At 41.6% G+C, this 23,608-nt stretch overlaps 1 protein-coding gene across 1 annotated transcript in view; it reads left to right on the top strand.

Annotated features, from left to right (window-relative positions):
* Window positions 1-7,460: 7,460 nt before the first annotated feature.
* ADAM28 (ADAM metallopeptidase domain 28) overlaps window positions 7,461-23,608 on the top strand; it is a 43,424-nt gene continuing 27,276 nt past the window's right edge. Inside the window, exons 1-6 of the mRNA XM_039527886.1 lie at window positions 7,461-7,631; window positions 15,674-15,786; window positions 17,253-17,329; window positions 19,455-19,533; window positions 21,543-21,619; window positions 22,801-22,993. Coding sequence (XP_039383820.1) covers window positions 7,580-7,631; window positions 15,674-15,786; window positions 17,253-17,329; window positions 19,455-19,533; window positions 21,543-21,619; window positions 22,801-22,993 — 591 coding nt within the window. The 5' untranslated portion in view covers window positions 7,461-7,579. The remainder of the gene's footprint in view (window positions 7,632-15,673; window positions 15,787-17,252; window positions 17,330-19,454; window positions 19,534-21,542; window positions 21,620-22,800; window positions 22,994-23,608) is intronic.

Here is a 23,608-nt window from a genome sequence, read left to right as displayed (position 1 = left end):
AATTTGACCCCTGCATAGTTGTTACACCAGGGCAAAGCAGGTGTAAAGTTTTGTAGAGTTTTAATCCACTCTTACATTCACTTTGCACACAGATACAAAGAAGTGGAGAACCAGGTTCAGAGCACTCGGCTTACTGGACCAAACCACTAGAAATGGAGGCTTTCCTTCTAGTCAATCAAGTCTGGAGTCCTGTTTCCAGCAGTGGCCAAAACCTGATGCTTCAGATAGAGGCTAAAGGCAAAATGTCTCTGGTTAATTATAGAATGTAGTATTTTGGAGGTGTGGGAAATTCTTTCCTGTCCCCTGTGGATAAGAAGTCAATCACTTACCAGATAATACCTTTCTGTAACCTCCACATGTCAGCGGGGGTATATCACACAAACGAACTATTGTATTTTCTATCAGCTGTGACTCAGGTGTGCTAGGAGTCAGAAGCAGGAAGTTGTATTCACAGAAAACAAAAGGGCCAAATTCTCATCTCAGTTCCACAGGGGGTAAATACAGAGTGACTCTGCTGAAGTCATTAATAGGATTGATTCTTCACTTTTTTGTATCTTTTGTAGGGATTTACATGAATGCAAAGTAGGGTGACCAGATAGCAAGTGTGAAAAATCGGGATGGGGCGGGAATTAACAGGTGTCTTTATAAGACACAGCCCCGCATATCGGGACTGTCCCTATAAAATCGGGACATTTGGTTACCCTAATGCAAAGTGGGTGCATTCCTGGTTGAAGAACTTTTACATTCTTGTTGAATCAGGGCCCAAAAGCTGGAAGGCAAACTCCCATCGACTTCAGTGATAGGAAGATTACCAATAGGATAGATCAGGTAAAATATTTGGTATGTGCTGTATGTGACAAGCAATCAGAACCCATTGCAGAAGCATCATCCAGGTACAACTATCTCTGCTTCCCCCTTTGCAAATAAATAAATACAGACAAAAGGGATGTGCCTGACTCTCTTCTGAACTTTTCCCAGTGACGTAAACTCCCAAATTAAAATTAAAGACCAAACTGTGACCCAACTTGCAGGGCAACACATAGGACCAAAAAGATGTAACCGACCCTTTAACGTGTTTGTACTGGCTAACTATACCAGTGTTTGAAGCATGGACAGCAGACTCCACAGGTGGGATGGAGTGGAGTTAGCCTTTGCTCCATTCCCCCAGTGCACTGGCTAGAATGGCTGCACTGATATGCTGGGCCAGAGAGGCGAGTACGCTGCCCTAGATATAGTCCTGGAGTAGGGTGCTTCCTCAGTGGAGCATGGGAAGACCAGCATACAGGTTGTGAGACTGAGGCCTTGTCTACACTACCAAGTTTTGTCACCAAAAACTGCCTTTTGTGGCAGAACAGCAAGAGTGTACACACTATCAATGGGACTTTTATCGTGAAGAGCGCCCAGTTTTGGCGACAAAAATCTTCCACCCCTATGAGAGACTTTTGTCTCTTCCCCTTCCTTTATTGTCAACAAAGAGCCAGAACTGGCTTCCGCCAGTATCCCACACTGCCTGCCCTGATTGCTCTGCTGCCCTCCCCTTTCAAAGCTCCGGGAAGTATCTGTGGGCTGCTCCCTTTGGGGAACCAACAAAGGGCAAATCATTGGAATGCTCCTGTTCTGTCCGGCACTAGGAACACAACAGCAGGCAGACTGCTACTGCAGGGGGGAGGGGGACAGACTGCTCAGCTGCTTTGCAATTCCTCAGCACGGAGAGCTCACAGAGCTGCTCATGATGCTGCTCTCAGCAGCTGAGGGGGCGGTGGAAGAACTCGGAGAGAATCCCAAGATGTGCAGTGATCAGCTCTTCCATCCCACAACACTGCACGGTGCATTTCTCACCCTGTCGATGATGGTGTCCCCAGCGTGGACATGATCTGTTGACAGAGGGAGCAAGCGTGAACACCCTTTTGGTGATTTTTGTTCTGTCGACTTTTGGGTATCAATCTAAGTTTTGTCAACAAAACTTGGTAGTGTAAACAAGCCCCGAGTCACAGACTTGCTTCCTTCTCTTGTCTGAAGCCAGCATAATGACTTGCTGCCCCTTTGCAAAGCCACACCTTGATTTGATTTTAAAGGAGAAAGGAATGTCTTCTAAAAGACGAGTTTGATGATAATAGGGCCTGATCCTCCATTGCTTTGCCTCATCGTTTACACTGCACACTTTGCACGGATGCGAATGATGGCTTGGGATGCAGGGCAATGAGGAATCAGGCCCCTATTAAGACAAATTGTTAAGAAAAGTTAGTGTTTCTTGAGTATCAGAGGGGTAGCCATGTTAGTCTGGATCTGTAAAAGCGGCAAAGAGTTCTGTGGTACCTTATAGACTAAAAAATGTATTGGAGCATGAGCTTTCGTGGGTGAATACCCACTTCGTCGGTAGCATACCCACACCGATGAAGTGGGTATGCACCCACGAAAGCTCATGCTCCAATACGTTTGTTAGTTTATAAGATGCCACAGAACTCTTTGCCCCTTTTATAGTGTTTCTTGAGTTACTCCCCCTTCTGCCATGCTTCCTCCTGCAACATGTGCTATGCCAGTCTTATTCCTTGTAAGTACTGATGCGGTGGAAGGATGCGGTAAGCAAAACACAATAGACATAGCGGAATCGGGCAGGAAGCTGTAATAATACATGAATTCCTTTAAAATAAAAGGGGAAGGAAGGAATAGAGGGAGGGACCTAGGACAGAGTTTTCATTATCATCTATTTATATTATGCATATGCTGTTGCACAAGACAGAAAGTGTGACATGGGCCCAGCCACAAAGAGTTTGTGATCTAAGGCCCTTCCTTAGATTCTAAATGGACCTGAGTGAGAAGTGAGGGGACTCAGTATCACACTGGAGGGACTCTGCACCTTGTGAGATTGGACCTTATTACAAGTAAGACCAAACAGGGTAATCTAGGGAAATGCAGGGAGACCAAGAGAGGGGAAGGCTTCATGGAAGAAGTAGGTTTTAAGGAGGGATTTGAGGGACAGACCCAAAGTCCCTTGAAGAGAATAGCAAGACTTCCACTCACTTAATTGGGCTACAGATTAGCTGTAGAGGAGGGAGGAGATGCTAGGCTTGCAAGAAGCAGCAATATGTTGGGGGAAGGTTAAAATGTACCTGAGAACAGAGAAAAGAAACAAACCGGGAGGACAGTCGGCCTCGAACCCAGATGCTTAGAGACCATGCAAAAGCTTAATGGTTTTGTTTGTATCGCAGAAAATATTTTTTTTGCATGTGGCTTGGGTTTGAGTTCTGGGAAAGGAAATGCAGAGAAGGCAGGGGGAAGATGGGCATTATTATTTCATCCAAATCAGTTTGCCCATCACCGAAGGAATGTTCTGGGATGGCAATTGGGTCTCTGAGGTCACGTGCTCACTGAAAACGTACCAGTGGGGACTAACTTATTAACAGTCCCCATTCGCTGAGAACTAGAAGTTGAACCACTCACAAACTGAAATTGTGCAGGGGACCAGCATGAAGTCTCTGCTATGGCAGTTACATGGCCCTCATTACCAAAGTACCTGAGCACTTCACAGCTGCTAATGTCATGAACCTCACAGAACTCCTTCCTGTGAGATAGGGAAGTGCCATAATCAGGCCTCAGTTCCCCACGAGTAAAATGCTGGAGACCCAACTTCTATTGAAATTAATGGGAGTTAGGTGCTTCATCTGGATCTTTAGGCATCTCAAAACCTTCGATAATCGATTCCTAATTGACTTGCCCTAGGTCATACAGGGAGTCAGTAGCAGAGCTGAGAATGGCACCCTGTTTTCCTGAGTCCCAGCCTAGCATCCTAACCATTGGACCACACTTCTGCATTTAATCCCCATTGAATTCCTATTCTAAGGATGTAAATGGAGCATAAGGCTGTGTTGGGCCTCTGCACAAGGCTGAATTTCACCCTTAGAGATTATGGATTATTGTGGGATTTTGATAACACATCTGTTTTTTTCCTCCTTTCATTAAACAAAGCATGTGGTGCATATTTAAGGTAAACTAACTAGCAGTGAGATGCAAAGATGTTAGTTATTGAAATTAAAGGTGGAATGAACCAAACTTGCAAAAACTGTAATAAAATTTTACCAGCCCAGGAACAAAAATCTATTTGCCTGGCCATTACAGTGAGGATGAATGACACCAAAAAAGCAAATGATAGCTCACCTGCCAATCAGATCATACTGTATGGATATATTTCTGATCCCCAACCTCGAGACACGCTAGAAAGTATTAGGCCATTAAGGAATCCCTGAAACAAGAGGATAACCATTTAAAGTTACATCCAAGGCCCTTTCTACTCCATCCAGGGACTTCGTGCATCATCACATGGTCTGGTGCTAATATTGTCAGCTTCTTGGCATGCCGTAACCTTCTTCAGGATTAATTTGTATTCATTTAGATTTTGAAAGTGCAGTTTGTTTAAAAACAACAATTAATTTATGAGATCACTATGGACACGGATGATGTTCAAAGGCATTGTATTGAGTTCATGCCTTGGGAGGAATGCTTGGGAACAAGCCATACAATTGTAAGCAAAATTGTTCAGATGAAGGTAATTTTTTTTGGCAATCGAGTGCAGCCATATTTATACTAACTGAGGATATGGCCCAGTAGATTTACTTTATTAGTATTGTTTTAAACAAAAATGTTCCCAGATTTCTATGTACATCTACAATAAACAAGCAAGCAAGCAAACAAACAAGTAAATACCTAGCTCATTTATAGCATTCTTCATCCATAGATTTCAAAATGTTTTCAAGGAGGTCAGTATCATTTTATCCCCATTTTACAGATGGGGAAAATCAAGGCACAGAGGGGCAGAGTGGCTTGCAACAGGCACCCAGCAGGCCAGTGGCAATACATTCCAGGTCTCCTGAGTCCCAACTCAATGGTCTATGCAGTAGGCAACACTGTCTTTACTTATAGTGATACATATTTTCTCACTTGCATGAGACCTCTCAAATATCTTACATCAGCTAGACACCTTGCAAACACAAATTAAACCATGCAACCCCTCTGCGAGGTTTGCCATTATTAAAACACACTTACATTGTGTGTGCACACACCCTTTGCAATGAGGCCTCTTGAGGTACTAGTGTTGATGGCTCTTGCCCTATGTGGAGCAACCCTGACTGATAACACCTCTTGCTTTAATTGGAGGCAGCTGTCTTGCAGAAAGTAAACATTCTGTGTCACCAAGCTGGAGTGCCCCAAAGTACTTACCTCCAAAGATCCTTTCTGTCTCAGGGGTGTTGCATTACAACTTTGTCTCAATGAGGTTTCGCTCCTTACAGACCTATCACAAGAGGCCTGAAGTTAATGGAGATAGGAGGGAACCGTCCATCGTGGTGTTCTTTGCGTGGGCAACATACAGCCTGAAATTAAGACAGGTCACATCAGCAGAAACAAATAGAATTAGAGATCATCATTGGCATCAATAATAACCTACGAATACAATTGTGGCTTGTCAAAATGCCTGGGTTCCATTCTTTTAATATGTGAATCTATCAGTAGAGGTAGCAATTTAATAAAAACTGATTCCAAGATAAGGGCCCAATTCTCTATTGCCTGATACTTTTTGTAGTCATTATACTAAGCTAAAGCTATTGCAAAGTGGGTGTAAAACTCCACCAAATTAGAATGGTAGCATTTTGAAATCACTTTGCATTTACTTTGCACTAGTGTAAATGACTACATAAAGTGCAGGGCAGTGGAGAATCTAGCCCAAGCTTTGGCACAGTGACAGCGTTTTTTGTTGTTATTTTTTTACAGTGTCACGAATGTAAAATCCTTCTTCACAGGAGATCATGTGGGCCAAACACTCTATCTGGGCCCTGGTCCTGCTTTGGGATCTGCTAGTGCAGACCCTGTGGCTTATGAAGAGACCCACTGGCTTCAAGTGAAGTAACTGTGCTAATAGAACCTGCCACAGAATTGAGGCCTAAAAGAGTTGAACTGCACATATTTGTACCCAGTATCTTTGTTCCCTTTTCATAGAGGTTTAAAAAAACATTATTTAATTAAGCCTCCCAACACCCTATGCAGTGTGTCCATTTCCCAGATGGGTAACACGGAGGCATTTAATTGAGGGAAATTAAGTGAGTTGCCCAAGGCCACACAGTGGCAGAACATGGAAGAAAACACATGGAACAGTCCTGATCTCCAGTACTGGTGACTAGGTCTTTGCCCCTCCTTTGCAATCAGCCTTGGACTTGTATTACTAATCCTTGTGAATCTAAACTATTTATGAAAGCTCAATGTATTGAGACTTACAATATTGACTGACAGACAGACAGACAGACCCCTAACTCTCACTGCACCCTGTAGATTAAATATATGTTATCAAATTGTTTTAACCAAAGGTTAAAACTGAAAAACATGGAGGTTAAATACCAATATTTCCAAATGGGGATGCTTTGAAATAGACACCTAAAACTATGTTTAAATACCTAAGTAAGGCCTGTTCTTCACTTGAAAGTTTTTCTGGTATAACTACTTCTGTTAGGAAATGGAATTTTTACTGATATAGTATAGCAGGGGGAAAAAAAATCGAGTGTGGACAGGGTTATATCGTATAAAGATGGCTTATACCAATATAGATATTACACTTCTCAATGCTAAACTGGCATAAAGCCCCTTTATTCACCTAACTGCTTCCACTCTAGCGGGTTTGTACTGCTTTAGTTACACTGGTATAGTTAAAAAAGTACAACTTTGTAGTGTAGGCAAGGTCTAAGTTGTAGAAACTTACTTTGTTTCTTTCCCTCTAGATTTTTGACTTCCAGGTTGTTCTCATTATTGATTTCATTAATTCCATTTTCACTTCTCTGTAATTATGAATCTACATAATCAGCCCAAAGCGAACATCACTAATGAAGGCGTCATGGGGGAGGGGACATGAGTGTAGTGTTTAAAAAATAGAAATGATTCACAGACTGGCCATTACTTTCCCCTTACTTATTGCTCAGAGCCCTACCCTGCCTTACAAGTTAAATGTTAATCAGCACAAACTGAAATTCACATTGATTTAATGGTGATAAGTCAGGACCTGAAACCTTTGTGGTGCTGAAATCCATTGCATATCTTTCATTCTCCATGGAAGTATAAGGTGCTCAACATTCCACAGTCTCTGATCCTCTCTTCCCTAACCCTGTATTTACATGTAAAAGGCATGAACATACATATAATCCCAACTCTAATGGCATAGAAAGAAAAGCTCCCTGCATTGTAAGCAGCCATGTCTGTTTTCTACCAGCCAGGTCCAGGCTAAACAAAAAGAGCCTTCGGACAATTCCAGTCCCTTTGGCAATAGGCAGTAGCTCTGTGAAATCACTTGAAAGAAGCAATCAATATATCACAATTCAAGTGACACCAACTAACTAGCAGTAACTTCCGCATGCAGTGGCATTGCTGTAACTTGAAAATTGTGCAACACCTTTAGTAAACACTTCCTCATGTAGGAACAAGAATAAAGCCGAAGGACCCAGTCTCCCTCCTTCACTGCAGAAGGCAGGGCAGGTTAAAGTAGGAAGAAGCTAGAGGCCAGTCTTTCTCAAATCAAGGAGACCGCTTTCCTGGCTTAGCTGACATGATTAAAGTACTTCTGATTTCTACAGTTTTGCTCCTTTCTCAACACCGAGGTAAGTTTTTTCCCCTTTTATCAAATCGTTGCTAAGTAGTGACTGATAAGTTTCTATAGCTTTTGTGAGCTTTTAATTAACAACAGGTGGCTGATACTGAAGAACCATGATTGCATTTGTTGTACTCACACCAGATGAAGTCACTTGAAGACAATGGTGTTGCTGAATATAGAGGTTTTTGTTTCACTACTAAAGTTAAAAAGTAATCATTTAAATTCTCAAGAAAGGCAGATTAGTAAAGAAATATTTACCCGATTGACTACACTGGACACAGATTGACTCAAGACTTGGAACAAGTTTGTTCTGAGGAAGTGAGAAAGCCATTTTTTGATAATTGTGAGAGAATTTATTCAACTTGGCTAATTTGTTGCTTTTACAACATTTGAATTATAATTTTTTATTGGAATTAAAGGAACAGTCGTCTACTTGCAACTGAAATAGAACGATAAACATATATTTATGCAGCACCAGGATAATATCTTGAGATCACCCAGAACATGATTAAATAATTATATATTAAGTCCTTCCCAATATTAAGTATGTATAATTATTTAACCGTATTCTATATGAGGTGCCATACATTAGTTTTTTAGTGTATTCTTGCTTGCTTGCTATTTGAATCAGGAGCAGATTTTCAGACCACGACATGCACAAATATACACACATTTGCACATGCAATTCATGGTCACTTGGACATGTAATTGTCTTCAGTGCACACACATATTATGTACAGAATTAAACACATTTGTGTATGGAATTATATGCATTTTCTTGTGAAGAGTTCTGAAAATCTTCCCCTTGAGACTTTATATATCTTGATCAAAGAGATTTAATTCCTATATGTAGATCCACACTAACTAGCGCTGTTAATTCCTGATTTAAGATGGTTGGGAAATTGAGGTATTTATTTATGCTTTATCACCAATTTTTTACCTGTTGTAACAGATCCAGAATCCATTTCTTGCTCAGAAAAAACTGAGTTAAAATCATGCCTGAAGCAAAACAAGATGACCGTACATTCACTCTGAAGAACTGACTCTAGGAAAACTATTAGAAACAGAACAAAATATAACTGCCTACTTAACACACCCAGAATTTTGTAGATAAAAATCCTCATATGAAATACATACCAAAGGTATTAAACTGTAAGGCTTGTCTTGACTAGAGAAAAGGTCAGGTTTAGATCAGGCTACCTAGCTAAACCCAACCTAACTTGAGCAACCAAGGCTGTAATTTGACTTGCTAAAAATCAAGCTAAAGGCATTACCCTGAATCTGCAACAGGAAATTTTGGTTAGGTTAATTTTAGTAACAACACTCAACCACTTTTCCTATTCTAGACAAAGCCAAGCTAGGGGCTGTTTCAGGAACTCATACTCTCTGATTAGTGCTCACTCACATTATTCACTGAAGAGACCCATTGATTTCACTGAAACTATTTACATAAGGAAGTACTTCTCAAATGGAGTAGCTGCAAAATCAGACCCATAGAAAGTAACATTCGTTGAGTGCTGAGCTCTTTTGAAAAATCTATCTACAAGTGTCACAATGGGAGATGCTTGGTCCTGAGCGCTTAGGAAAACCTGGCATTTATTTATGTGATTAAAATAGGAGCTGACCTATTTTTGAAATTCTGGTCCCAAATGTAGGTGCTGAACCCTTGAAAATGTGTCCCTTAGGGTGAAATTCACCCCCATGCAACAGGATTAAAGGGGGCTTATGTGGTACATAGGCCTTGTGATGTCTCATAGGACAGAATCTGATTTTCAGGGACTCTGAACACCTTCAAGGGAAGTCACATGTGCAAGCACCTCTGAAAATTAGGTCGTGATACACTGATGTTCTTCATGTGCAGAAGTTGAAAAACTCTTCTTACGCTTAGTAAGCTCTTCACTACCACAATACCTCTACCACATACTTCACTACTATACAGACAGACATACAACATAACCACGTGCACAAGGGGAGATGGAAAAAGGCCATTTGGGTCATCTAAGATGTCTCTCCTGCCACCTCCATCATGTACATGTATGTTCCCTACCTCCGGCACATTTTCCAGTGCTTTGCCCAGTCCATTTCAAATACCACCAGCCACAGCAGGTCCAAAATGTCATTGAAATAGAAACTTTCCATGGGAATGTATCAATTTTAACTAAGTTTCCATTTTTCAAAAACAAAAGTTGAAATGAAGCGTTTTGACCTTTTCAGAACAAAGCATTTTGAAGGTATGCATTGAAATGACTTTTCATTACAAAAAATATTTTAGTTTATATTATAAATTATGATAACATTTTAAAAAGTCAAAAATCAGAAGAAAACATTTCAACTTTAACACAATGAAATGCTTTGAATGGCCCAAAACAATGTCTGTTGTCCCCCCCCCCAATCATTTTGGGGGAAATCTGGTTTTTTTTTGGTTTTCATTCCAATTTGGACCCAGGAGCCCCAGACCCAGATTCTAGTTCTGCACATCCTAATGCCCTCTCACTCTAGTGATCCTAATGGATTCTGGACGTGTCTCCATGCTCCAGACAGGGATATCAAGAGCTTGCACACCACATCACACTGGTACTAGCAGGGGCGGCTCTAGGAATCCCAGCAAAGAATCCTGTGGCACCTTATAGACTAACAGACGTTTTGCAGCATGAGCTTTCGTGGGTGAATACCCACTTCTTCGGATGCAATATTCACCCACGAAAGCTCATGTTGCAAAACGTCTGTTAGTCTATAAGGTGCCACAGGATTCTTTGCTGCTTTTACAGAACCAGACTAACACGGCTACCCCTCTGATCTAGGAATCCCATCGCCCCAAGCAGGGCGGCGCACTGCGGGGCGCGCTCTGGCGGTCGCCGGTCCCGCGGCTCCGGTGGAGCATCCGCAGGCATGCCTGCGGGAGGTCCATCCGAGCCGTGGGACCAGCGGACCCTCCGCAGGCATGACCGCCAGAGCCGCCTGCCGCCCTGCCGGCAAAATGCCACCCCAAGCGCGCGCTTGGCGCGCTGGGGTCTGGAGCCGGCCCTGGGTACTAGTGTATGATCCACACTGGGCGTGATCTGTCCAAAACAGGAGAGTGGCTGTAGTCCAGTGCAGGGGTTCTCAAACTTCATTGTACTTCAACCCCATTCTGACAACAAAAATTACTACATGACCCCAGGAGGGGGGACTGAAGCATGAGCCCACCCAAGCGGGGGGCCAAAGCTGAAACCCCAGGGCTTCATCCCCAGGCATGGGGCTTGTAACCTGAGCCCCGCCTCCCACAGCTGAAGCCGAAGTCTGACCCCAGGCAGTGGGATTCGGGCTTGGGCTTCAGCCCTGGGCCCCAAACAGTCTAACTCCAAATCTGATAACCCCATTAAAATGGGGTCGTGATCCACTTTGGGGTCCTGACCCACAGTTTGAGAACTGCTGGATTAGAGGATGAGGGAACAAGAGCAGCTTGGAAAACAAGAGCAGCTGTTACCATAGATATTAGATAATATTTCATGACTCAGTTCTGGATTGGTGACAAAGAAGCTATAGGAATATGGAGATCTAACAGGTGCAGAGTAACCATAATACTCTGATCCAGATCCAGCAGCTAGGATAGACTGAACCTCAGTGGTACCAGTACTAGTCATTGTTCCATACTTGATGTAGTGGGCATTGTACAGCCATTTACATTCGGATCACTTTGCAACGCAATGGCTAATATTGCTTGGAAGGCAGCATAAGAGAACATTTTTGGCTACTAAATATTTTCTCAGCCTGGCATGTGCTTCTAGCAGCAGCAATGCAAAAACTAGGAGACATATTACCCATTGGCCCAGAACACTCTGGGGCCAGGTGCATCCTCTTTCTGCTGGGAATGATAAAGGGGCCTTCCCTTCCATTGTGCGGCTATTTCTGATTGCTTCATAAAGTGAATAAATGTCAGCAGTTTTAGCTGAGCTGTTTGTTCTGTGGATATAGAATAGTGTCCAGAGGACACAAAGCTAGATCTTCTCTGGAATAGTTTAGACCAGGGGTTCTCAAACTTTATTGCACTGCAACCCCTTCTGACAACACAAATTATGACCGGATCCCAGGAAGGGGGTCCAAAGCCTGAGCCCTGCCACCCTGAGGTGGGCAAAGCCCAAGCCCTAGGCTTCAGTCACAGGCAGGGGGCCTGTAACCTGATCCCCGCCACCCAGGGCTGAAGCACTCAGGCTTCGGCCCTGCATGGTTGGGCTCAGACTTTGGCCCTGGCTCCAGCAAGTCTAATACCAGCCCTGGCGACCCCATTAAAATGGGCCCCGACCCACTTTGGGGTCTCGACCCACAGTTTGAGAACCACTGGTCCAGTGCATCAGTCATATGGCTTCTGCTATCTCAAAGCTTGTTGAAGGGGAGATCATGGTAGATGGAAATAATACAGGAGTAACAGATGCACAGCAGCCACCTGGGATAGGAAGATAGATGGACTCGTGTATATACCCACATATATATGTCTAGTAATGATCAACATCACACAGGAATCAGTAGCAATCCAGAACAATCAAGTTCTTCCTGAAGGAACTATCTCAGAAGACCCCTATGCAACTGGTCTGTTACAGCTATTAGGTAATATGTTAATCGTACCTAATGGTATGCTAGATGCTACCCAATATATACAAGTTCTCTGCTGCAAAGAGATTAAAAACTAAGTTAGACCCGGATTCAGGAAAGCATTTCTATTTAGGACAACACTTAAGCATGTGCTTAAGTCCCATTGGACTTACAGTTAGGGCCTAAGTGCTTTCTTGCATTGAGGCCTCAGATATAATGCAATAAAGGGGTTGTACAGAAGGTTGGAGGAATGCGCCCATGGTTAAGATCATGGGGTTACTCAGCAGAGGCCGGTGTACAGCATGATGGAATAATATTTAGAGTAAACGGACATTAGTTAGCACTAGTATATAAATGACACACAGGTGCCACATATCCTCTGCAGCCTGAGGGTAAATTCTATTTATATTCCTCCCACTCGGAAACAATCACAAAATTAGCCTGTTAACATGAAATAGGTCAGATTTTTCAAAAACCACTCATGCGCCTTGAAACAGATGCTCTGTCCCAGTCTTTCTTCCATGCACTGCTCCAAGGTCTGAGTTTGTCGAGTGTAACAGAGGGATCTAGAAGCAAAATCACATCTAGCCAGAGCTACAGGCTTAGTTAATAATTTAAGAAGGGCTGAGCTCCCAGAGCCAAATCCACAATGCCCATCTGAAATGCAATTCGCTCTCCTACCCTAAGCTCAGCATTATACCCAATAGAGATTTGAGAGCCCTGAGAGAAGAATTTTGCTCTTCAGGTAGGACAAAAGCAGGGGCGGCTCTAGGCATTTTGCCGCCCCAAGCACAGCAGGCAGGCTGGCGACAACCGGCAGAGCGCCCCCAGTGGCTTGCCGCCCCAAGCACGCACTTGGCATGCTGGTGCCTGGAGCCGCCCCTGGACAGAAGACACACACTGGCAAAAGAGCACTGGCAATATGATTAGGGCCAGATCATGATAGCACAAGGGGAGCAAGAGAAGGAATGAGGAGCCAGCTCCGCACAGAGAAGGTACAATTGAAACCCCCAGGCCCTCCTCAGCCCATGGCCAATTCCTTGCTATCATCCATCTGGTTGTAATCCACCCAAAAAGAGCTATGGTCCTGCTCCCATCTGCACACCCACCAGTGAAGATAGCCAGATGCACTGGGGGGGGGGGGAAGGGGGAGGGGAGAAGGGTAGCTTGCTGCACCTTCCTTAACACAATCCCCACCCACTCACCAGCCCCTGTGACAGCCGGATGCACCTGCCCCAAAGAACTATCCACCCTCAAGCTAACGCTGAGTTGATGCAGCTCTGAAATGCCCCCAGTGTGGGCAGGTGCCTATCAAGGTACAATCTGACCCTTAATACAGACGGCAGCTCTCCCACGCAATAATGGCACAGGAGATAACTACTGGGTATTGCAAAATGTGCACATGCTGATGTACTGACTAACCATGAGGCTCTCTGGTTACCTAACTGGTTTGCTTGTATTCTGGCATGATGATTAGTGCTGTGCACATCTGTTCACAGTGAAGTGTGCTGTCAGTCAGTCATTACCAAAGTTTCATAGCCTCAGGGCCTTTTGGCATTTAACTCACTTTGGTCTTGGATATCTACAGTGCTTTTGTGTGAATCTGTAGAACATTTAAATAGCCTCAAGAGGAGTTAATGAATGAGATTTGTCCAATCCAATGGCCATACTAATACATACGCTTTGCTGGATAAAATATCCATATTCTACCAACTCATACTTCTAGTATGCAAGCACCTGTATGCGGTCTTTGAAATGAATTTTTTCCCGATGATAGTTCCCTCTGAAATTTTTCTGAGTTTGGCATACAAAGATTCAGATTTTCAGGTTTTCAGTGAAAACTCTTTTTTTTGGACAAAGCCAGAACTTTTTTGGCAAAAATTTCTGTTTAATTGACAAGCCATTTTCCATAGGAAAAAAGGACATTTTGATGGAAATTTTCCAACTTACTCAAGTGAAGAGGGGCAGAGAAAAATGGTTAGAACACATGCCTAGCCATCTAGCCTCTTGGGGTTTAGTCTCAGCTCTGCCACTGACTCACTATGCAACTTATTTATCCTTTCTATGCCTATAAAATAGAGCTAATAAAAATACCTGTCTCACTCTGGTGTTATGAGAATTAACCATGCACGGAAAATGCTTTGACATCCTCAAGTGAAAGGTGCAGTCTCAGCCCAGGCTATTAATGAGTTCCGGCTAAATTTTCAAGAGAGACTAGTGTCCAATGTTTCCAATGCCCAACTTGAGACAGATGTTTTAGCAGGGCCTGATTTTCAGAGCACGTCTGCTTAGTCCTTAATGAAAATCAGGCGCTCTAAGGTTGTTGCAGATTGGACACCCAAAATCCAAGGCACCAAAAAATCACTAGTCACTTTTGAACGTTTTGGCCGCACAATCCAGTGTTGCATTTGGATTCAGCACCATGTGGCGCCCAACTGCTTGTGCTATGGACTGGGTATAGTTTCTGCATGAAGAATGCAATATGGAAGCTTAGTTCTAAGGAAACATGGTGGTCACCAATTCTGCTTCCAGAAGAGATAGCTGCAACCTCTTGGCCGGCTGAAGATGAGAAAAAAGCCAATATGGCTGTTGCTGTCCCTGGATATTCTAGCAGCAGCTGAGGAGCTAACCACAAACACAAATTATGAATCCAATCAACCAGTGATGGGCACACCCTCAGTCTAAGGGTCTGATATCACTCCTGCCATCTCTTACAGTTCCTTCCTGTGGCCAACATCACTTGGACTCTATTATGCAGGAAGCCAGTTTAGCTGATTGTAATGGTCCCTTCTGGCTTTAAAATCTATGAACCCCTCTTTCTCCTACAAATGTCCTTGTACACAACTATATTGATCACAAAACAGCTGGTTTGAAGTGTTCTCATAAGGAACTAAACATATTCCATATTCCTATATAAAACCCCAATAAAAAGCGGGAGCAGGGAGTAGGAGAGGACTGAACAAAAGGAGAGAAAAAGAAGACAATAAAAAGCAGAAGAGAGAAAAGTTTTCAACTATCACATGCACACAATTACACCCAGTAAGATATAATAGGTGAAACATGCTACAGGAGGAGGATTAACTGGAACTATTTCTGTGAAAAGACTAGTTGAAAATATCTCTAAAGAATTAATCTGAGATTGCTCCCAGTCCCAACTACCCATGAATACTGTAAACTTACTTACCTACCATACAGGAGAAATTCTTTGTTAATTTGCACAACTTTCTGTAATAGAGTCTGGCGATCATTAACTCTACAGAACCACCTGACCTCACCTGCATCAGTTGCAAAACAGTGAATGCAAAAGTAAAGGTGACATCTTGAAAATCTGGCCCAACGTGTTGGTATAAAAACTGTGCAGTGCTAGAATATGATTCTATGAAATGCATGAAAATTAAATAAAATGATACAGCATTTAGAAACTGTGGAATTTAAAAAAATAAATACATTTGTTTTGACAAATCTTTTTGTTTCCCCTAGGGACTGCACGAAGGGAATTACCTGGGGTGAAGGACTACGAAGTGATATATCCACACAAACTACACACGTTACATAAAAGAGATGTAGCAGGAAACCAAAATCCCAACAATGGGGTAATAAAGGAGGCATTTTTTATTTGTTAGCATGGGAATGGGATAGTTTTGTCTTGGGTCAGAGTGTACTTAACTTTCAAGACAAGTTAGATCCAGACATCAGATCATACTAATGGAACAGAATAACTAGACTATTGAATCCATTCCCCTGCAAGGGCAGGCCATGATAATCACACAGTAAAAGTAAGTGGCAAAGTCTAAATGTGATTGGTGTGTCTCCTCCTAGTTCATAACAATACGTTTATTCACAGTGTAAACCAACTCATTCGTTGGCATTAGTGGCACTTTTTGCTCAAAAGTAGAGCTCGGTGGATAGTGGAAAACAGTAGAGCAGAAGCACCTAGCATTCCGGGGTGTTGAGTTTTAGATCCAAAATATGCAGCACAGCCACATCCTCCAATCTACCTTTGGGTGGAGGTGGAACAAATCAGTGGGTAGGGTTCAGGACAGAGTTCTACTTCTAGCTCTGCCACCAACCTTCTGGGGGGATGTTGAGTAAGGCCAGGTCCATACTCACCGTGCAGGTCGACGCGGTGAGTTCGACTTCTCGGAGTTCGAACTATCGCGTCTAATCAAGACGCAATAGTTCGAACTCCCCGTGTGCTCCGGTCGACTCCGGAACTCCACCACCGTGAACGGCGGTGGTGGAGTCGACCTTGGAGCCGCGGAGTTCGACCCTGCCGCGTCTGGACGGGTAAGTCAGTCGAACTAGGGTAATTCGAGTTCACCTACGCTATTCGCATAGCTGAACTTGTGTACCCTAGTTCGACCCCCCCCCTTAGTGTAGACCAGGCCTAAGTCACTTAACTTCTCTTGGCCTCTCTTTCTCCATCTGTCAAATGGGGCAGTGAGATTGGCTGTCCTTTATAAAGTACTTTGAAATCTATGGATAAAGGCCCCAACACAGGAGAGCATAAGCACATGCTTAACTTTAAGCACTTCAATAATTATTACTATTATTGAGATAGAGCCTAGTGATCCACCAAGTGCCTATTGTGTTAGGCACTGCATAAACTGAGTAGTAGAAGGTCCCTGCCCTGAAAAGTTTACAATCTAAATAGACAAGACAGACAAAGGGTAGGGGAAAGGGATATAACATACCACTGAGTTCAGCTAAGACAATTCAAATGCTTAAAGTTAAGATCATGCTTAGGTGCTTCGATGAATAGGGATAGGATTATTCACATGCTTCAAGTTAAGCATGTGCTCGAGTGCTTTCCAGAATTGGGTCTTAAGTGAAGTAGAGTCTCCTATGGAAGTCAGCAGAGCTGTACATGTACCTTTGAGAGCAGACTTTAGATTTTAGAGTTCAATTTATTAACGTCATTTAAAAACTGATGCTTAGTCTAGAACTGCCAGTGAGTTTATTGTCGTGGGGGAGTTGCTGTTGGCATCTCAAGACCAGTAAATTCACAGTGAGGCTGGTGCTTATTGCTATTGACATTATAACACTCAAATATTTGCAGGCAAGATATGACGACAGGATGCAATATGAAATTAAAGTCAACGGTGAGAAAGTGATACTTCATCTAGAAAAAAATAAGTAAGTTCACTTTCTTTTCTTATAACAATCACTATCACCCATGTCACTGGAAAAAGGTACTATAAAGCACTCAGGATACAGTTTCTAAAAGCAAATGGGACTTAGGGTCCTAAGAGATAGGTGTATTTGAAATTTTAACTCTCAGATATCATAGTGATGGCAGCAGAATAAGAGCCTTAATAGAATAGAATAGAATCGGTGGCACTATAGCAGAGCCTGGCTAGCATGCCACAACTCCAAAACAGATATATGACATTTGCTGTGATTGTAATGACATTCCTGCAGCTCCTGCTGCTTTCTGTTGGATTTGAAAACTTTGGCTGCAGCAAATATGACTTGTGATCACCTGTCCATGCCTCAGTTTCCTTATATGTAAATTGGCGATAATAATACTGACTAACTTTCAGGGATATTGTGTATTCACATTTGTAAAGAATCCTGAGATCCTCATAAGGAAGAAATTATTAAAATGCGATAGGTAGATAGACTATTACTGCCCATTTATGAAATCATACCTGCCTTTACTGTTAACTTTGCTCTCTCACTCCTACTTATTGGTCTAAATTAACCTGTTGTTTATTGTCTAAATCCTAGATTATAAGATTTGTGTGTCAGGGGTTGTCTTTGTGTTATGTTTGTTCTTTGCCTAATGCAGTGGAGCTTTGATTCCTGTTTGCGGATGTGGAGGCGCTCTCACATTGGAAAATATTATAATAGTAATAAGAAGAAGTCATCCTGACATTTTACAAGTGATCAGACTTCTAAATCTTACTGGGTTCTCAATTAATATTGCAAAATAAGAAACACGTCCTGGCCTAAGGAGCTTAGTCTATACATATAGTATATGCAAGGTACATAGAGAAGAGGCTATAATACAAAACAGAGAATAGCAGAACACTATCGGACCATTCAGCGCAAACATGAAATAACGTGTAATCATTATTTTGCATTGGCTGGGTGTGTCTTTTGAATTCTTTATGTTTGATGTTGTGTCAATTTAGGTACATTTTAAGTGGCGTGTTTTTAAAGATTGTGTAACTATTCCTTAAAGTGGCAATCAATCAGAAATAGAAACAGAAACAGAAACAAATGTTAGTCCCTGTTTTAATCTAATCAAACTATTTGAAGGGAGCAGAGGAAGAGGAATTGGGAAGCCTTTCTGTGTTAGCTTCCTTTCTTTAAAAATATGGTGACCCATCGAACTTGCTCATAGAGGTTTGGAACATTAGTACTAGCTGAAGTGAATTGGGCCTCAATTCATGACTGACTTCTGTGGGACTGCTCTGGTTGCTTTAAATTAAGCATCTGTTTCAGTGCTTTTGTGGATTGGGACCAGAGCGCTCAGAAACTTGCAAGATTGAGCCACTGGTGATCAGTGTGCATGCAAGCAAGGCAGAATGCAAAATGAATGCAGTGTATTCAGTGGTTGCTGAATTAAAAGAACGTATTCCAGGGATATCATGTCCACATATTTAGTGTTTTACTATTTCTGTATCTACACCTATATGTATGTCTTTCTAAATGTAGATAGACTTACAGTGAAAAAAAAATCAGCTTCAACTACAAACCAAGTATGGACAATTTCATCCCCACGGGGGAAAGTTTGACAAAGTTATAAATAACTAGAAACAGAGGGTAATAATGGAAAGTATTGATCAATCTCTATATATGTGTGTGTGTTGTACATAGATAAGCCAGATCTTCCATTGCTCTGCATGTTAGTCAAAGTGGGTGGAAAGCACTAACACATCAGAATAGTAGCGTTTCACATTCACTTCGAACTGGCACAAATGACTACCCAAGGTGTAGCAGCCCAAGAAAGAATCAGGCCTGTGTATGTATTTTAAAATGGTATAGTCTTGTACTCTCAGGAAGTTATTTTATATTAATACAATGAATAGGCTTTGGTTTGACTTTAGAAGTCTCTCTTTGTTTGGATAAGGGTTGTGAAGAGGCCTAACTGTTCAGCGGCCTTAATTCTCTAGTCTTTTGATGCTAAAAATAACAACACTATGCATACTAGTGTTTAAAAAATGGTTTGAAGCTCATTATGTAATTACTTCTTCCCTTGATTACTCCAGCATCATTATTAGCTGGAATAACAGGCCCATTGTATTCTTTCCAGGGATCTATTTGCCAAGGACTACTCTGAAACTCATTACTCACATGAGGGTCGAGAAGTGACAACAAGTCCTCAGATCAAGGTAACATACGAAGGCTCTTCTACAAATCTGTAATCACATGGTGTTCCATGGGGGATTCACCGCCATATTAGCAACAGCACAATCCACTCTTTAATGGAAGATATAGGTCCAGATCCTAAACTCTTATAAATTGACATAGCTTCACTCGCCTTCATGAATGAGGTTGTGTTTCTTGACCTCAATGGAACTGCACTGATTTACACCACTTGAGAATCCGAACCATAGCTTTCTTTATAACAAAGAAAACATTTTTCATGTCTATAGCTTATGAACACATCTCCCAACCTGCTAGAATTCCCAGAGGAAAGGGAATGGGGCCCATTGAGACTAAACATTCTATGGCTCTGTATGCATAATTTAGTTTCACAAAAGGAGCAATGTTATTCATTTAACGAGCCTAATCTCAGTGAGATCATGAACTCAGATAAACACACCTTCACTCACACACTTACCCTGCCTCCCACCCACACAGCAGATGCATTAAAATGTATTACAGGTTATACCGGATGGCTTCCTTGGACCATGACCAATCAGTTACTCAGTTATAAGCACAAAGGCAGTCACTGTACAAGTTCTTTTTTTTTTTTTAATTAACTGTATGTCTGTGGGTCTTAACCCACTGAACTACAAAACTCCCCTATTTTAAGCCATTGTTCATTGTATTTTTTTTAAACAATTACAATTTGAAATGCAGAAATAAATATTCTTTGTCCTGGAGAAGGCAAGAGTAACAATAGAAATTTGGATGGGTAAAATCTGTGTAAGGACTTCAGGATTCCTCTTCTTAATATTACAGAGGCCAGGCCTCATCGTTCTATTTATTTCTCTCACCAAATGGAAGTTTGCATTTGGTTAAAGATTATTCCAAACAAGGCATGCTGCACAGACATCTGATACGCTGTATGACTGAGGAATTCCAGCTTTGCTCATACTGCTCTGTGGTTAAACATTTTTCAGCTTACCTTGCATCAGCATGAAGTGTACAGCAATTGTTTATTATTTTCTCTAATAATGTTCCTTTCGTCAATGACTCTTTCATTGTAAAGAAGCTGACATATCGTGATGAATGGCTGTTAAACCGTAATGTGAAACCCAGCATCCATGAGCAATAAAAGAAGTACATTTGTATGTGGGTTTAAATGCCATTTCACAAGCCCGTATTCAAGAAAGTAGTTAGGGTAACATTTTCAAAAGCACCCAAGTGAGTTAGGCATCCCATTGAACCCACTTGGCTCTATTGGAATTTAGGTTCTTAAATCACCTGGACATCTGAAAATTTTATCCTCAAGCACATATTCACTTTTAAGCATATTCTTAGCTTCAATGGGACTTGACAGGACTTAATCATGTTAAAGTTAAGCACATAATTAAGTGGTTTCCTGCATTGGCATCATACTGAAAGAACATAACCCCTGATTCTGCAAAGCACTTACGCATGTGCTTAACTTTAAATACAGGGGTAATCCTACCCTATTCCACATTTAAGCACATGCTTAACTTTGAGAACATGAGAAACACATGTTTAAAGTCAAGTACATGAAAAAGTGCTTTGCTGAATCAGGGCAACAGAAGGCAAATAAACTTGGCAGCTGTAATCCACTGGAAGATTCTTCTATGGAGGGGAAAGCCTGCGCTGGTTAGACTTGCCAAAGTTAGGGCATCTTTGTGCCAACAGACCAACAACAGAGCTACTGTAACTGACCTGGGAATTGTCACCCTCCATTTCCATTTCAAGCAGGAGGTACCACAGATCATAATTTCCTTTTGAAAGCATAGACAATTAAAGTGGATGGTGGAGAGGGTACCAGTCTCCTTTCTGACCAGAACACCGTAACTCAGATTTGATATAAAACAAAAACTACAATATTCGGCGAAAAATCTTCTCCAAATGGGACATATCCACCGATAATGTAATATGACATAATGCTACAGATGTAATTGGAGCTAAGCCAGTTCACACCAGCTGAAGATCTGGCCCAATATGACAATTTATCATTGCTTCCTAACAGGACCACTGTTTTTATGACGGTCACATCCAAAACGATAATGACTCAGAAGCAAGCATCAGTGCCTGCAGTGGTTTGAAGTAAGATTGTAGCTAATGGTCTTCATGGTGAAATGATACATGAATGTACTTTTTAATCTACAAGACTTTTTGTTCACTTGCTCTTTATTTACAGTCACAGTTGCAGCCAGTGCTATGAATCAGCAAGATCTCAAAAGTTTAGCTTTATAAGGGTGAAATCACTATGAGAATGGGTCTGAGTAGTTATCCTACAGATCTCCTGAAGAAAACTGTTTATAAAGAAAAGGGAAAAAGAAAAGAAAAAGCCAGAGGGTATCAGCAATTGTTTGGAGGGAGTACAACTGCATATTTTCACTCTGTTTCTAATACTAGATAGGAAACTAAAGGAACACCGATGTGCTGTAGGAAGTTATGTTGATGATTCAGCAGAATGTGCTGAATCTTCTCATTCAATGCTAAACCAGTGCATGAATATGGTGTTAGGTGGAGCTGTGTTGATGGAGATCCAGTCTTTTGCATAAGACAATCAATTCAAAAATCTATCCTTTTGTAACTATTAAAGAGTCCATTCAATTTGAAGGGCTGGGAACATTAGTCAAACAATTTTAAAAGGAATATTGTTCCATCAGAAAATGAGGTTTCATCCACACAGAAATTTTCTAGGGGAAAAGATTGATTTCAGCAGAATTCTCTGTCAGAATGTTTTGTTTCAGGTTAACACACAGAAATGAAACCTTCTGATTTTGGAATGTGAAAACATTTTGTTTTGATCACAAATGTCAAAACAAAACATTTTGACATTTCCAATTAAAATATTGAAATGAAAAGTTCTGCACAATTTTAATCTTTTCTTCTTGAATTAGGATGAACACAAATGCCAAAATATCAAATTTCCCATGGAATCAAAATTCCATTTTCTGGTCAGAGCTCATCTGTATAAAAGTCATGAACAGAATTCTGTTCCACTGGCTTAATTCCAGTTTGAGTAGTTTTACTTTTCTAACCTAATTTCCCCTAGAATTTCAGTTTTTCATGGCATTTTTTACTTCCTGTTGTGTACTGTATTTGAGGGCTGTTAAAATTCTACTATGTACCATTACACTGGTGTGTAGTGTGATCCTTATACTAGGGGAGAAAAGTACTCCACAAACGTGAGTCGTTATTATTCTGATAAAATCCTATGGATTCTCAAAGATCTCACCTTCATTCTAATCTGAGGGGTTTAAAAAAATGTTTCACAGAGGATATTTCAAGACCCATGGTCAAAGATACCTTATCCAACCCCTGAAGCTCACAGACAGCGAGGAACATGCAGTCTTTAAATATGAAAACCTGGAAGATGTTGAAGGCCCAAAAACTTGCGGCGTAACCAACACTACCTGGGAATCAGAAGATCCTATCAAAAAGTCCTCTAGATCCAGCACCAGTCTGGAAGTGAGTACCAGCCTGAAGATAAACTAAATCATTAAGAACATTTCTGAGAATTAGTTTTTGTGATTCAGGCATAAAGGGGTGAATTACACCATATTTTGAAAATAATCAATCAATTATTCCTACCCAGAAGGGCAATGTGAGACAGGATCTTAGGTGTAGTAGTTAGGGATTCACCATGCTATTGCTGGAATAGAGGCAATCCGTGTTTCATGTTGTGTGCGCTGGGTAACTCCATGAGAGAATTACATGCTTGTAAAACTAAATGGGTTCTTCATTAAAGCACCTATTTATAGAGATTCTGCAACTGTGACTAGCATTCTAGCCATGTGTACACAGACTGACTCCTGGTGCCTGCTCTGAATGCTTCTCTCCTGCAACCTGTGCTTCTCCCTCCAAGTTCCATGCAGGTTGCTACACTGTATAACTTGTTGTTTTAATTGGGAACCACAGCTTAGAAAGGGAGGAAAATATTATCCGTTTTCAGTTAATTTAGTTTTAAATCAGTACAGATACAATCCTAAAGTCAGCGTCTGTAACCATGGGCCTGATCCTCAGTTACAGCTCCTTTACATCAGAATCAGTCCCTGTGCATGAAAAATGCACACATCCATCCAA

This window comes from Mauremys reevesii, linkage group 2 (assembly GCF_016161935.1).
Source record: "Mauremys reevesii isolate NIE-2019 linkage group 2, ASM1616193v1, whole genome shotgun sequence".
NCBI classification, from domain to species: Eukaryota; Metazoa; Chordata; order Testudines; family Geoemydidae; genus Mauremys; species Mauremys reevesii.
The sequence above is the reverse complement of the archived record's forward strand: the minus strand, read 5'-3'. Positions and strand labels throughout refer to the sequence as shown.